This window comes from Cucumis sativus, chromosome 2, assembly GCF_000004075.3.
Source record: "Cucumis sativus cultivar 9930 chromosome 2, Cucumber_9930_V3, whole genome shotgun sequence".
In the NCBI taxonomy this organism is placed as follows: domain Eukaryota; kingdom Viridiplantae; phylum Streptophyta; class Magnoliopsida; order Cucurbitales; family Cucurbitaceae; genus Cucumis; species Cucumis sativus.
This window is the reverse complement of record NC_026656.2, coordinates 12674405-12689621: the sequence shown is the minus strand read 5'-3', so window position 1 is coordinate 12689621 and position 15217 is coordinate 12674405. Positions and strand designations below refer to the sequence as shown.

At 35.2% G+C, this 15217-nt stretch overlaps 2 protein-coding genes across 3 annotated transcripts; both read left to right on the top strand.

The window, feature by feature from the left end:
* Window positions 1–528: 528 nt before the first annotated feature.
* On the top strand, window positions 529–7422 carry LOC101207199 (protein DETOXIFICATION 46, chloroplastic). 2 transcript variants are annotated; one of them, XM_031881503.1, is made up of 15 exons: window positions 529–1110; window positions 1428–1522; window positions 1601–1709; window positions 2104–2159; window positions 3723–3778; window positions 4391–4529; window positions 4632–4769; window positions 4843–4911; window positions 5021–5131; window positions 5380–5508; window positions 5640–5717; window positions 6585–6656; window positions 6736–6798; window positions 6879–6992; window positions 7077–7422. In XM_031881503.1, the coding sequence occupies exons 1-14, from the start codon at window positions 612–614 to the stop codon at window positions 6978–6980; spliced, it is 1716 nt and encodes a 571-aa protein (XP_031737363.1). In that variant the 5' UTR covers window positions 529–611; the 3' UTR covers window positions 6981–6992; window positions 7077–7422. The 2 variants fall into 2 exon arrangements, 1 of the variants encoding a protein (XP_031737363.1); XR_968705.2 differs by having other exon boundaries at window positions 530–1110; window positions 6879–7056; window positions 7134–7387.
* Window positions 7423–7959: 537 nt separating this feature from the next.
* LOC101206241 (protein DETOXIFICATION 46, chloroplastic) lies at window positions 7960–15189 on the top strand. Its single transcript, XM_004150095.3, has 14 exons — window positions 7960–8489; window positions 8745–8839; window positions 9480–9588; window positions 9751–9806; window positions 10158–10213; window positions 10663–10801; window positions 10905–11042; window positions 11117–11185; window positions 11296–11406; window positions 12069–12197; window positions 12608–12685; window positions 14134–14205; window positions 14497–14559; window positions 14647–15189. The coding sequence occupies exons 1-14, from the start codon at window positions 8060–8062 to the stop codon at window positions 14743–14745; spliced, it is 1644 nt and encodes a 547-aa protein (XP_004150143.1). The 5' UTR covers window positions 7960–8059; the 3' UTR covers window positions 14746–15189.
* The last annotated feature ends 28 nt before the right edge of the window (window positions 15190–15217 follow it).

Genomic DNA, 15217 nt, shown 5'->3' with positions numbered 1-15217 from the left:
GAGACAATAATTGATTTAAAAAAAAAGTCAATACACTTACTTTTAAAAAAAGTTTATACTAATACTTCATCAATCTAATTTTTGTTTTCATTCATCTAGCTACTATGCACAAACAATAATAATAAAAAATAATTATAATTGATGATCATTTTAGGAATAATAATGAATGATATAACAACATTTGAAAAAAAAAATTAAATATAACAAAATTATCGCTATAGACTCGTATTGATAAACCAATATTTACAACATGATCTATCGGTGATAGATTTCTATCGTTGATAGAGTTTGACAAATTTTACTATATTTATAAATTTTTTAAAATGTTGCTATATACTTAATTATTTTAAATCTAATTACTAAATTTACACCTATTTGTTTTTTTTGGATGGGGAATGGATGGATGTTTCACTCATAATAATTACTAATAATTTTAGTTGAGTTAGAATTTTAGTATTTATTTTGGAAGAGATACTTTGGATCCAACAATGTTTTTATTTAATACAAAATTGATAATCTTAAGAAACGTTCGACCAAAAATCATGCACGTGTCTTCACCTCTTTGAATATTCCATCTTCTTCCTTCTTCACTTCTTACTCACTACACTCCCATGGCGGATCTTTCACTCTCTCTCCTTCCCTTCAGTTTTCACCCGCCAAAAATGCCTTTCAAATTCCTCCATTCCCCTTCACCTTCTTCAATCATTCCTCAAACCCATATCCCCAAATTCCCCAATCCTCTCTCTCACTCTCGCCCTTCCTTCTCCTTCTCCTTCACCCCCACCCTCCCCTTTCCTTCCCCTTCCCCCCCTTTACCCCTCAATGTATCGTCGCCGATTACCCGCTGTTTCGCGCTTCCTCACGATGATCACGCGCGGGAAGTCAGCAGCGCGGAGAGTGCGAGCGAAACCGACAATGGAGTACAGGGAAATGAGCAGTTATTGGCGACTGGAATTAAAGATTTGGAGAGCCAAGGGTTGGTAAATCAGATGAAGGAGATTGTAACGTTTACTGGACCTGCTATTGGGTTGTGGATTTGTGGACCAATGATGAGTCTCATTGACACTGCGGTTATAGGCCAAGGGAGCGCCGTTGAGCTTGCTGCTTTGGGTATTATTGTGAATTTATTTTACTTCTGCTTCTTTATGGTCGTTCTTAAGAGTATGAAGTAAATCGATTGGAAGCTTTGACTTGAATTTTTCAAATGGGTCGATTAAACAGTGGGTTCTTACTTCTAATCTACTGGATCGAATACTTGAATCCGACTATTAACAATCTTCAGTTTCGAAATCTGAAAACGATGTTAGATTCCATTTTTTCCGATTTTTCTTATCCGAATTATGGTAATCAAACTGTGATACTTAATTGGTGGAGACTGTTATTATTAATTTTCTGAACTTCATCTGTTTGTAACTTTTTTCTTGCAGGCCCAGCAACAGTTTTATGTGATTATACGAGCTATGTGTTCATGTTTCTTAGTATCGCAACTTCAAATATGGTAGCTACGGCCCTTGCTAAACAGGTTCTACTCAGAATCCAATTTCTGTTACAGATTATGGGATAACCGTGCTGCATTCCTTGACTAGAAAGGTTATTGCAGGATAAGAACGAAGTGCAGCATCACATATCTGTATTGCTATTTGTTGGGCTGATGTCTGGTTTGTTGATGCTCTTAGTTACCAAACTATTGGGTTCATTGGCGCTAACTGGTACTCAACTTCTACATTATTGCTTAGTTAAGTGAAGGGCTCATTAGTTATTACATTCATCAGTTTTATGGACTATTCCTTCAAGTACTTCACCACGTATAGAGCTAGAACTTTGTCATATGTTAGAAGTAGGATTATTAATATTAAATTTAACTGGGCTCGTTAGCTTTAGTTTTTGGGACAATCCGAGATTTTAACATAGTATCGAAGTAGGTAGTCTAAAAGGTTATGTGTTCATTCAAACTGTGATAATATTACTTCCTCTTCCCAAGTTTTCAAACCCACAAATAAAAGAGAGGGTAGATGATATAAAATTAAATTTACTTTCATCGATTGAGTTTTTAAGTTAGCCTAATGATTCAAGAGTTACCAAGATATTATTGTAAATTTTCAGCTTTCGTGGGGACAAAGAATCCAGGCATCATACCTGCAGCAAACACGTATATGCAGGTTTGTTTTTTTAACTTAACAAAGTTTGTTTAATTGATATTTGAAAAGTCTTGATAGAAGTTTGTCTTGTATAGCTTCAGATGCGATACGTTTGTTGTCTTATGTGCCTCTCTTTCTTTCTCTTAGAACACTACTTTCAATTTTCAGTATAGAAATTTCGACCTGTTCAGTTTATTAGGAATTAAACACATGACTCTCACTGAGGCTTGTTATATATTCGTAATATTGGATTTTCATTACGACTCTTTTTTGTTTCTTTTTCTCTTGTTACGTGAGGATGATTGCTTATTACAGTGTGATTGCAACTAAAAAATTCGAAGACGTAGCGTTAAATTGTTGAAAGAACAGATAAAATAATGTCTGATAAGTTAGCAGACCGGTTCCTCCAGACCAACACCTGTTTGAACTTAAAAATACCCTCATCTTCAGTACTATTGTAACCATTTCTTTTTAGAAAAATAGTATAAAAATTGTTTTTGAACATTTCTTGATAAAAATTGCCTGTGAAGGAATTTAATGCTCGTCACGTATTAGGAAGAAAAAAGATACACCGACAGACTTGTCCTCCTAGAACTCATTAACCAAGTAATCTATATTCACTTCACAGGCACAATGTATTTATATGTAGATCTTTCATCATGTAACAGCTAGATACACGCAGTTTTTCAATAACACGTAGCCAGAGGTTGCGTGTTCAAACTTTGGGGCTCAATATGAAAATTCCTTGATGTCTCTTGGGTCTTGACATTGATAGGGTGCAGTTTCCCCGTATTAGTGGGGATAGGGGCTCTTGATACCGAGTTATGAAAAAAGTTTGTGCTAAACAAATATATATGTTTTAAATCTCTTACCTGTGGTAATTGTTAAAATTGTTCCATCTAGGATTTAAGATTAGACAAAAACTTGAAATTTCCTTAAATAACTTGGTGGAGGAATTAGAAACTTTATCTTTTAGATGACATCTTTCATCTTCTTAATTTTCATTAATTTACTAAGTATGGTGACATGTAATTTTATAGTGTGCTAATTTTAAAAATTACCAATGGTGAGGACTAAATTAAAAGGTGTTAAAACATAATGATAAAACTGAAACCTTTTTAATAATAGGGATAACATTTTTTTTTATAAAAGGTTTGAAGTATTGATATAAATAAATTGAATAAACCTAAAAGTATTAATATAATTAAACATAAGCCCAAACATCAGGGACTAAAACGTTTAGCCTATTAGGACATAATACAATAATCATGACTATTATTTTGTTGCATAAAGTTATGTCAGGATATCGAAAGCTGTTAATATATAGAGTTATATACTCTGTTTTACCTATAGATGTGGTGAACTAGTGAGATAAATGTCATTTCTTGCATAGATAGTGAATGTATATAATTACTTCCAGGTGGCAAACAGAGGTTCCATCAAGAATGTGACCACAGCATACTGATAAGTCGACATGCTTCCTTAATTTCTTCTTTCGATGTTTACAGTATAAATGTTCAGATGCTTCCATTATCATAATTGGTTCGGTGACTTTAATTTGAACTGAATCCTTTTTGTTGGTAGATTCGAGGTTTGGCATGGCCTGCAATTCTCGTTGGATGGGTTGCTCAGAGTGCAAGGTCCTTAATTCTATTACTAGATCCATGCCAATGCGCCGCCATCTACATTTTTTTCCCATAGATTTGATTTGTTTGTTTTATGCTTGTTGTTGGCATATGAACCCATATGCTTACTTGCACTTTCATCCTTGTTTAATTTTGACAGAATTTTTTTTTAACCCCGATATCCTTCCAAATTTAAGTTATCCGTTTGCACATTAGTCCTCTTTTCATGCACACACAGCTTGTCCATTGTATGTTTTAGACTTGAGGCCCCACAATTGCAGTTTACTTCATGAGCTACATTTGTGAATGGAGCACAGATTTCTATAAGGTGTTTAATTACTTTCGGAATTGATTTTACGGTGATACAAGAATCTGAATTGTGTATATGAAGAGGTCTTCCAATTTTGTTTAGCGTTTACTAATGACAATAGGATAAGTACGAGTAAAAGGAACTTGAGCTTAAGAATACTAAACTGGGGCAAATGCAATACAATATACACAACATTGTCAAAATATACATGAATGCCAAAAGTGAAACAATACAAATCGCAATTTTTGAAAACTTCCAGAAACCAGTTCCTTGAAAATTCACCAAATTTATTAACTTCTATTTCATGTTTGCTGTAGTCTTGGCATGAAAGATTCCTGGGGACCTCTGAAAGCGCTGGCAGTTGCGAGTATTGTAAATGGCATGGGTGATGTGATTCTATGCATGGTTTTAGGATATGGTATTGCTGGTGCTGCATGGGCAACTATGGCATCACAGGTATGCTTCTTTATGTTAATGTTATTGTGCCTAATTTTATAGCATTTGTACTTGTTTACGCCTCAAAACCGATCTTTCTTTTTTCTCTTATATGGTTTCTAGGTTATTGCAGCTTATATGATGATAGAGCAACTAAACAAGAAAGGATATAGCGGATATTCTCTATCTATTCCCTCTCCCAGTGAATTTTTGTCAATACTTGGACTTGCTGCTCCTGTATTTATAACACTGATGTCAAAGGTTCTATTTTATAAAACCCTTTACATTCATTTGTTTTCATTTGAGTAACGTGTCTAAGATTTTAATCTTTCAGATAGTGTTTTATACTCTCCTCATCTATCATGCTACGTCTATAGGCACATTCACCATGGCTGCTCATCAGGTTAAGTTACATAGTTCTTTTCATTTTTGTCTTTCCATGCAAGTATGCCTCTTTCTTTTACACGGAAAGTGAATGGTCATGTCAAATTATGGCTCGTCGTGCACTTCAGGTCATGAGTCAAACATTCTACATGTGTAGCGTATTGGGTGAGCCTCTTTCTCAAACTGCCCAATCATTCATGCCTGGATTCATACATGGAGTAAATCGTAGTTTGGATAAGGTGAGAACTCCGATCTCTAGTGACATACTGTCTACTTTTTTCCTTTTTCTTATTGTGAAAGTTTGGTTACACGATACAATAGTAGTCACACCAATTTCATTTAACTTGAAAATGATTCCTTACATTGTTAGGATATTCATAATAAATCTTAGATACTTGTTGAAAAAATGGTGGGGAGTTTATGGCCATAGAACCTCTTTTTTTATAGATTGTCCAGGACATTATTTTATCCCTTTTATATTGTGTAGGCTCGGATGCTACTCAAGTCGCTCTTGATCATAGGAGGTATTTTTGGTTTGGTATTAGGGACTATTGGAACGTTAGTTCCTTGGTTGTTCCCTAATCTCTTTACACCTGAAGTGAAGATTATTCAAGAGGTTGGTTCATGATATCTATACCCTAAAACATTTGGAATATGTACCAATATTGTTCCCATATCTTTCCATTCTTTTTCATCGTCTCTCTTCATTTTCATAGCGATTAATAATCCATGATGCTTGCATTGTAGATGCATAAAGTGTTGATTCCATATTTCTTGGCCCTACTCATAATGCCCGCAACCCTTTGCTTAGAAGGGACGTTATTGGTATGTTCGCTCACCTTTTAGATTTTGCTGAAGTTTTTTGCTATTGAATTGTATATTCACGTGTGGAGATATTCAGGAGGCGAGGCAGGAACGCTGATGCATCTCTGTCCCTTTTTGACCCCCGTTTAATTTTCTGCTTCTGCCAAATTTTTTGTTTAATATGGCGGGGATTGGGAAGATTCCACCATCTTTAGTACTTCAAAATTTTAATTAAATAAAGTAAATTCCTCTAAAAATATGCTTTTAATTTCCGGCGAGAAATTTTTACTCTTGCTAGGATAAAGAACCCCATCTAAATTTTGGGAGAAAATTTTGTCCTTGTTTTCCACCTAAATGGGGAATTATTGTCTTGCTTGTTGATTTGGTAGTCAAACAAAATTCGATCTTGGATGTACAAACCACAAATATTTGGTTTTGGTTGTATATATGATAAAAATATAGGAAAATTATAAAAAATAACGAATTTGACAAAATAGATCATTAATAGATATTGGTAGACACTGATATCCTTCTGCTAGTGACATTGTTGATATTTTATTATTTTTAAAAATGCCCATGAAATATATTTAAACAGTTCGGTTGAGTTCAGTTTTATAATATACTGTAATGTAATATAAATGGTTTAGTTTGGTTTTAGATTCGGTTTTCAAATAAAAGACGAACCAAACCAAAAATCTTGGTTTCCTTATAATTCGAACCAAATGAAATTGACCATTTGGTAAAAACTGAATTTTTGATTTGGTTTGGTCGGTTTGGTTCACCCCTACCCCATGAGATTCCATCCCTACCGAGAGAAAGACCATCCTTACATTCACTTGTAGGCTAATTATCAAACTTTCCTCAACTCTCGAAGTTTGATTCTTGCAGGCTGGACGAGACCTAAAGTTTATTAGTTTATCAATGTGTGGATGCCTTTCTTTTGGTGCCCTTCTATTACTGGTAATGTTTGATCTCCCAACCATTCTCCAACCTCATTTGGACTCTTTGTGCATTAACTAACTCCATGGCTTGTTCCCAGTTTGTAAACAGTAGGGGTTATGGTTTGGCAGGCTGCTGGTGCGCCCTCGTCGGATTTCAATGGGTAAAAACAACACATCCCTACTTTCTTTAACTGCAAATAGGTGTTCTTCTCACCTCATACTATAACTTTCTCTTACATAGGCTCGGTTTTTTAACGCTCTTCGGCGCGTCCTCTCTCCCAATGGAGTGCTTTACTCTAGTGATGTAAGCCATTATGAAGTGGTAAAGCAAAAGGCTGCATAGGTGACAGTTCAAGTAAGCTTGTAGTAGACATTATTCAATACCTTCTCGATGTCGTCGTCATTCGAGTTTGATAAAGGTATGGATCGAAACCAACAGGTTATGCTGGCAGCTTGAAACAATTGTACTAAAAAAAAGATGTGATTTCACTAGCAGGTTTTGATGGTTCTGATGCTTGGATGAAGTTAGAACAGAAAGCAAAAGCAGCTTTATCTTTGGCTATATTCGCTTTGAAGCCTTTAGTATCTCGTAAAATTATATTGTAAAGGAACTTTTAAAATTTTAAGAAAATTATACTATATGTATGTTAAAGAACTTATGAAACAAATAATCTGTAACCAGAAAACAAAACAAAACAATAGTCTACTCACCACATTTCTGTTGAAGAACTCAACCCCATTTTGTATTTATCTTCCGTATTCAACATACAAGTTGTTTATAGATATAAGAAGCAAGTTAGAAAATAAACGATTACTATGAAAAATAGAAGTTATGTGAGTTTGCATTTTCAAGATCTCTAATGAATGATCAACAAAAGCAATTTGATTGCAAAAGTGAAAGTGATCAAATTTTTTTATAAAAGAATAGAAAATGAATGGATGTTTCTATGAAAAGAAGTTTTTCCAAAAAAAGAATAAAGACTTTATTTTAAAAAACAATAAAAGAATTTTTTTTAAAGATCTTATTAGATTAACTCGAGAATAAGAGATTTAAACTCATGATATCTTGTGCACTAAACTGACTTGACAAAATAAATTATTTACACCTCACGTAAAAACCAAAAAAGAAAACTATTTGTTAGATAAATTACCCATTTTTTACTACTCTCAAAGAATAAATTGCACATAATTGCTTTTTAGAAGGAAAAAAAAAAAGGGAAAAAGACCTAAGAAGAGTCAAAATGTTGACTCTAAAAAAGGCAAACAAAATCTATAAAAAAGAACGACCATGAATATTCCACGTGGCATAACGTCATTGAACGTTCACCTTCATCGTCTTCCTCACATGACTCTTCCCTAAATTTCCCCTCTGTATTATTTTGAAGCTCAAACTTCGCTTCTTTCAATTCTCCGGCGCCAAAAATGCCTTTCAAAATCCTCCACTCTTCTTCTTCTTCATTCGTTCCTCGTTTCCATTGCCCCAATATTCTCAAACCATTCTCTCCCTCTTCCTTTCCCCTCACTCGTCCATTTCTCTCCTCCCCCACCATTTCTTTTCCTTCCTCTTCCATTTCCTCCCCTTCACCTCTCCATTTCTCGTCGCGGAATCGCCGCCGATTCCCGGTTCTTCGCGTTGAGATTGAGAGAGAAATTGGCATTGAAGTACAAAAAGATGAACAAGTATTGGGGATTGAAGGAGAAGAATTGGGGAACCAGGGGTTGTTGAATCAGTTGAAGGAGATTGTTACGTTTACTGGGCCTGCTATTGGATTGTGGATTTGTGGACCTTTGATGAGTCTCATTGACACTGCGGTTATTGGCCAGGGAAGCGCTGTTGAGCTTGCTGCTTTAGGTTTTTTTTATTTCTTTTCTCCTTTTCTTTTGCTTCTTTGTGATGAATTTTGCTAATGGATTGAGGAGGCAATAGCTTCTTACTTCTTGCTTCCAATCTGTTGAATAAACTCAACCAGCAATGATTAGTTGAGCTCGTTACTTATTTGGAATTCTAAAGACTATTGTTAATGTCAACTTTAATCTATATCAGGTAGTGGGGAGAGTTCTATTTTCTTTTTTTCAACTTCATTTGTTTGTAACTTTTGACTGGCAGGCCCTGCGACAGTTTTATGTGATTATACGAGCTATGTGTTTATGTTTCTTAGTATCGCTACTTCAAACATGGTAGCCACGGCCCTTGCCAAACAGGTCTGAACCATTATGGTAGAACTCTCGGAAATTGTTAGAAATAACCCAAAAGGTTCTCATTTTTCACGACTAGCATCCTTTGTGATACTTCATACTTCTTTATAATAGTTTTTCTCAATCCTTCTCGACATCTTGAAATTTGAATAAAAATTTAGCTTCTTTTCTTCGCGCATCCAAGCTATCAATTTCGTTAGGCTCTTAGTGGAATCTCGGCTAGCATGAAGACCGGGATTGATGTAATAAACCCACATCAGAAATAAATGAGGAGGAGGAGAAAAAAATGGCTTGCCGAGAAGCCTAAAATGCTATGAACTCACCACCACCATTTACGGAAAAAAGATCTTGAGAAGCACCATTAGGAGTTCGGTTAGTTGCGGTTTGAAGAAGATTGCATACAATCCTGGTCTTCTTCGATTCCTCCGAGAAAGCCCAAAAATCCGATAGTTTGGAAGTGTCATGAGTTCTCTGTTCAAATCTCGAGGTCGAGAATCGAGAAAAACTATTATAATGAGTTGTCAAAAAGGGTGCTAATTGTGAAAGTTGAAAACATTTTAGAGTTACTTCTAACAATTTCCCCAGAACTTTTTACTACAGATATGGAATACTTGGCTGCATTTCTTGACTCGAAGGGTTGTTACAGGATAAAAACGAAGTGCAGCATCATATATCTGTATTGCTGTTTGTTGGATTAATGGCTGGCTTCTTGATGCTCTTAAGTACCAAACTATTGGGTTCGGTGGCCCTAACTGGTACTCAACTTCTACATTATTGCTTAGTTAAATGAAGGATCCATTACTTTCATCAATTTTATGGACTATTTATTTAATTTCTCACCACATAGACAGTTAGAGCCTTTTCTTCTCCTTAAAGTTAGAAGAATAACGTACCAGGATGTTATTGTAAATTTTCAGCTTTTGTGGGGGCAAAGAATGCAGACATCATACCTGCAGCAAATACCTACATTCAGGTTTGTCTTTTGACTTGTAAAATTGAAGCAATAAATGAACTTGGTATCTATATTTGAAAATGCAATAGAAGTTTATCTTATATAGCTTCATTTGTGATGTACTTCTTCTTTTTTTATGTCTCTCTTGCTTTTTGAACAACACTTCCACATTTTTTTTCTGTATGGAAATTTCAGCTTGTCCAGTTTTTTAGGAATTGTCGTAATACTTTCACTGGGGTCTGTTTGCTTGATATTGTATTTTTTACCAAATTGTTGTGTTTCTTTTTCTCTGATTACTTTTCTCGTGGTACCATATTATTGTGATAATTGGTTCAATGACTTTAAGTTAAACAGAATCCTTTTCGTTGGTAGATTCGAGGTTTGGCATGGCCCGCAATTCTTACTGGCTGGGTCGCTCAAAGTGCAAGGTTCCTATTACTAGATTCATGCCAATGCTCCATCTACTTTTCTTGTCATGGCTTTGGTCTGTTTGTTTTATGATTATCGCTGTTGGCATATGAACCCGTGGGCTTGCTTTCTTTGCCATCCTTGCTTTGAAATGGGAAAGTGAAAAAGAAGTAAAAAAACTGATATCCTTTCACCTTTAAGCTATTGGTTTGCCTACTGGCTTTATTTGTGAGTATGACACCTTGACTAATGTATGTTTTAGACTTGAGGCCCTTACCTCTGTGGTTTATTTCATGAGTTTCGTCTGTGAACTTGAGCGCAGATTGTTGAAATATTTTCATAAGCTTTCAGATGAGGCACCAAAAGTGAAATAGTATAAAATATCGTTTCTGCATACTTCCAGAATAACTCCACGAGTTGCTTGATACTTCACCAAATTTATTAACTTCAATTTTCATGTTTGCTTTAGTCTTGGCATGAAAGATTCCTGGGGACCTTTGAAGGCTTTGGCAGTTGCGAGTATTGTAAATGGTATAGGTGATGTGGTCCTATGCATGTTTTTAGGATATGGGATTGCTGGTGCTGCGTGGGCAACCATGGCATCACAGGTATGTTTCTTTCTGTTCATGTTAATGTGTTTACTTTCACTGCATTTCTGTACTGTTCACACCACCTCAATTAGATCTCATGTTTCTCCTATATGGTTTTTAGATTATTGCAGCTTATATGATGATAGAAGCACTGAATAAGAAAGGATACGACGGATATTCTCTATCAGTTCCCTCGTCTGGTGAATTTTTGTCAATACTTGGCCTTGCTGCTCCTGTATTTCTAACAATGATGTCAAAGGTTCTATTTTGTATATATCCTTACATTCATCTCTTTTTCTTTGAGTGAAGTGTCTAAGATTGTTTTTCTCTTAGGTGGTTTTTTATTCTCTCCTCATTTATTACGCTACATCTATGGGCACACACACCATGGCTGCTCATCAGGTTATGTCACTTATTTCTTTTCATTGTTATCTTCTATGCAAGTATGCCTCTTTCTTTTCCTTTAGAAGTCATTGGCCATGTCAAATTGATGGCTTGCTATGTAATTTCAGGTTATGATTCAAACATTTTGTATGTGTACCGTTTGGGGTGAACCTCTATCTCAAACTGCTCAATCATTTATGCCTGGGTTGATAAATGGAGTGAATCGTAGTTTGGATAAGGTGAGAATTGCAATTTCTAATGATATGCCTATTTATTATTACGATAGTTTTGGATGAATGTTACTATAAGTTACACGAATTTCATATAGCTAGAAACGACTCCTGACATTGTGTTAGGTATCTGAACTTCCTGCACATAGAACTACACACAAACACTTCCAAAAGGACACCCAAGAACCACCAAAATAGGGGATATCAGCCTCCCTGTGTTCTATTATATATCGACAAGAAACCCAAGTGTTCAACAATCACAAAATATCTCACGATCAGAGTAAATGCTTGAACAAGGAAACTGAAATGAAACAAAAATAATCAGTCGGCTAGTCTAAGAGAGCCGTCTCTCCTCAAATGAGCTCTCACTCCCAAACATCCCCTCTCCATACTGAATCCCTAAACCGTACAAAAACCCTTTAGCTGTTTCCTTCACGTACAATATTCTTCCGCTGGGCCCCCCTAACTTTCTGCTTGTTGAAATCCCTTCTTGCCCTTCTTTCTTTCATACACTTCCATAATAGGAGGTCTCACACATTGTTATGGATATTCATAATTATTAAAAATTTCCTTGCCTTGACACTCGTTAAGCAGTGGTGGGTAAATTATGACCTAGAGCCAAGAATTGACAGTCATTGTATTTATTGTGGAAATTCTTTTATATTGTGTAGGCTTGGATGTTGCTAAAGTCACTCATGATCATAGGAGCTATATTTGGTTTGGTATTAGGGACTATTGGAACATCAGTTCCTTGGTTGTTCCCCAATCTCTTCACACCCGAAGAGAAGATTATTCAGGAGGTCAGTTATTAATATCCATATGCTGCCATTTTAATCGATTCTGTTCTTCCCTCCCCCCATTTTTATGACAAATAATAGCATTACTGCCATAGATAAGTTGCTGAAGCTCACATTTCTCTATTTCTTGAGATTTTGCATGAGAAAACTGGGTTTTATTTATAGGCCGAAACTACATTTAGAATTCCATTTCCTCTGATGTACACTCGGAGGCCATTCAAAGTCTTTTAAACATTGTCCAACTGTTATGTATTTCAATTCACGTTTTTGTTTAAGAATGCAAAAATTAAAATGATGGTTATTTAATCACCCATGTTAGAAACACAGGGACTTTTTTTTTTCTCGATAATTGTGGCGATAAAAAATATCACATGGTGTTAAGGATTGTATTTTTTGTTTATTTGTAATTGCAGATGCATAAAGTGTTGATTCCATATTTCTTGGCTTTAGTCATAACACCCCCGACTCATAGCTTAGAAGGGACATTATTGGTATGTTTGCTCTCGCCCCACTAAAGATTTTTCTCAAGTTTTTTTCAACTGAGTTGCACATTCACTTCTTTTTCTTACTGCATAGAAAAGATGAATCTTCTCTTATAAGTTGTAAATGGTACTTCTACATGCAGATTCATACCCGTATCTGGTAAAGCATCTACTTGTTTTCAATTTAATGTCAAAACTCTTTATCAGTAGTTTTGTTCTTTTTATAATGAAAAACACAACTTTCATCAAGAAAGAATGAAAGAATACAAAGCACAAAAAACCAAGCCCACTAAAAGAAGAATCCCACAATAAGAGGGGACTCCAACTATATAAAATCAAGTTCACAGAATAATTATAAAAGATCTTTGAAATCAAATCCGGACACATAAAAGCGAACAAGAGACCATAATCTGTCACTCTCCCTCTCAACAACCCTAAACCCCCTACCATTTCTCTCATCCCACAACACCCATAATATAGCACACATGCTGACACACCCGAGAAAACAACCTTTTTCCTTGAAGTCCACTCCTAGAGCATATCCCTAACAACTCTGACGAACACAGCCCAAACCAAAAGTTTGGAAGAAAACTCTTTATCAATAAATAGTAAATAACCTAAGAAACACAGACACATTGACATGTTAAACTTCGATGTATGTGAAAAAAAAGGAAAAATAAGTCACCATCAAAGAAGATACCGGGTGATCTGATGATTGCCAGTGGTCTTGGTGGTTGAGTTTTGGCGAGACAGAAAAAGAGGAAAGAATATCAGGGTTTTAAACTTTTGAGCATGGATGAGTAAGTTTTAGGTTCAACCCCTCACCCACAGTTTGTAAGTGGTCAGTGGGTGAATGCTAAAAAACCTTGATTTAAAGAAAAATGGGTTGGCAAATCAATTGTTTTTTAATTTTAAAAAGGAAAAAAAATCAGCAGTCATCCAGTGTGTCCTCTACATACCGTAAATTTAAAAGAAATAACAAAATAATTTAAGATATGCTATTTTGCATGTCGTGCAGGAGTTAGTGTCCGACACTGACACTTGACAACTTTAGGAGTGTCGGTGCTTTATAGTTAATAACTAATAAGACAACAATTAGATCGATAGTTGTGATTTTTATTGCGAGATATCACTTGTATTATGGAGGTGAAATATCACCAAAAGTTCTTTCTTGCGTGGAAATGAATTTGTCTTTACTTCAATAAGAAATGTAAACATCCTGGTTGATTTGGTATATGGATGCAACAATAGAAAAAAGGAGAACAATTCATTACAACTCAGAAAATCTTCAAAGAGGTAGAAAACAATGAAAATACCTAGTCTTGTGACTAAAATGTTCCGTGTTGTTTGCTCAATGTTTTGGCGCACTTTATTATGCAGTTATCAATGAAGAGAACTTCCCTTTAGGTTTGATCTCATGGTTTGGAGGATTGACTTCAATCTCTTCATTCTTGCAGGCTGGACGAGACCTAAAATATATTAGTTTGTCAATGACTGGCTGTCTTTCTCTTGGTGCCCTCGTATTGTTGGTAACGTCTCTACCTTCGTCCTTTTAGTGAATGTTTGAAAGTGATTTTAAAATGGTTATTAACATCACTCTTCTTATTTTGCACATTTTTATCACTCAATCAATTTAGTAATTAATTTTACACTTTTAATTGCATTTTTTTCATTGTACTAAAATTGATTTTGAATTATTACCCGTAATTCATGCTGTTAACCATTTTAGAATCAGTCTCAATGACATGCACAACTTTGCCCCCCCTATTCTTCTCTTCCTTTCTGCTTTAACTTTACTACTTACTTCCTACTTCTTCCAGATTATTAGCACTAGAGGTTATGGTTTGACAGGCTGCTGGTATGCCTTGGTTGGATTCCAATGGGTAAGAATAATAATATAAGTTGTCCCTTACACTATTTACGTATAGATAGCAGCTCTTCTCATTTTCTAGAATCACTCTCTTCTGCAGGCTCGATTTCTTAGCGCTCTTCGGCGCATCCTCTCTCCTAATGGAATACTTAGCAGTGATCTAAGCCACAATGAACTAGAAAAGCAAAAGGCTACATAGGTAACTGTCCATTTGAGCTGCTGTAGATACAATTCAATAGTTTTTCGATGTCTTTGCCATTCAAGTTTGATAAAGGAATGAATCTAAACGGAAAGGTTGTGTTGGCGTAAGAAGCATACAACTTTACAAGCAACTTTTGAAGGTTTTGCTCCTGAATGAAAGGTAAAACAAAAAGTAGAACAAAATTTTATCTTGGGCTTCTTTTAGTTTTACCTTATAATATCTGCTGTGAAGCCTTCTTTTTTTGCTTCATAAAGAGTTGCATTTTAGGCTGAGTTTTGTGTAGTAATTCATAAAGTTTATTATAGATAGACAATATGGAAATTATAAATGCTAAATGCATACATGTCATAACTTTTCTTGAAGCAAGTGTATATCATTCAATTGTAGCCAAAATCTGTAATTGGAGTTCATATTTTAATATTAGCATCAGTTTGATATCAATTTTGTTTTTAGTTTTTTTTTTTTTAAC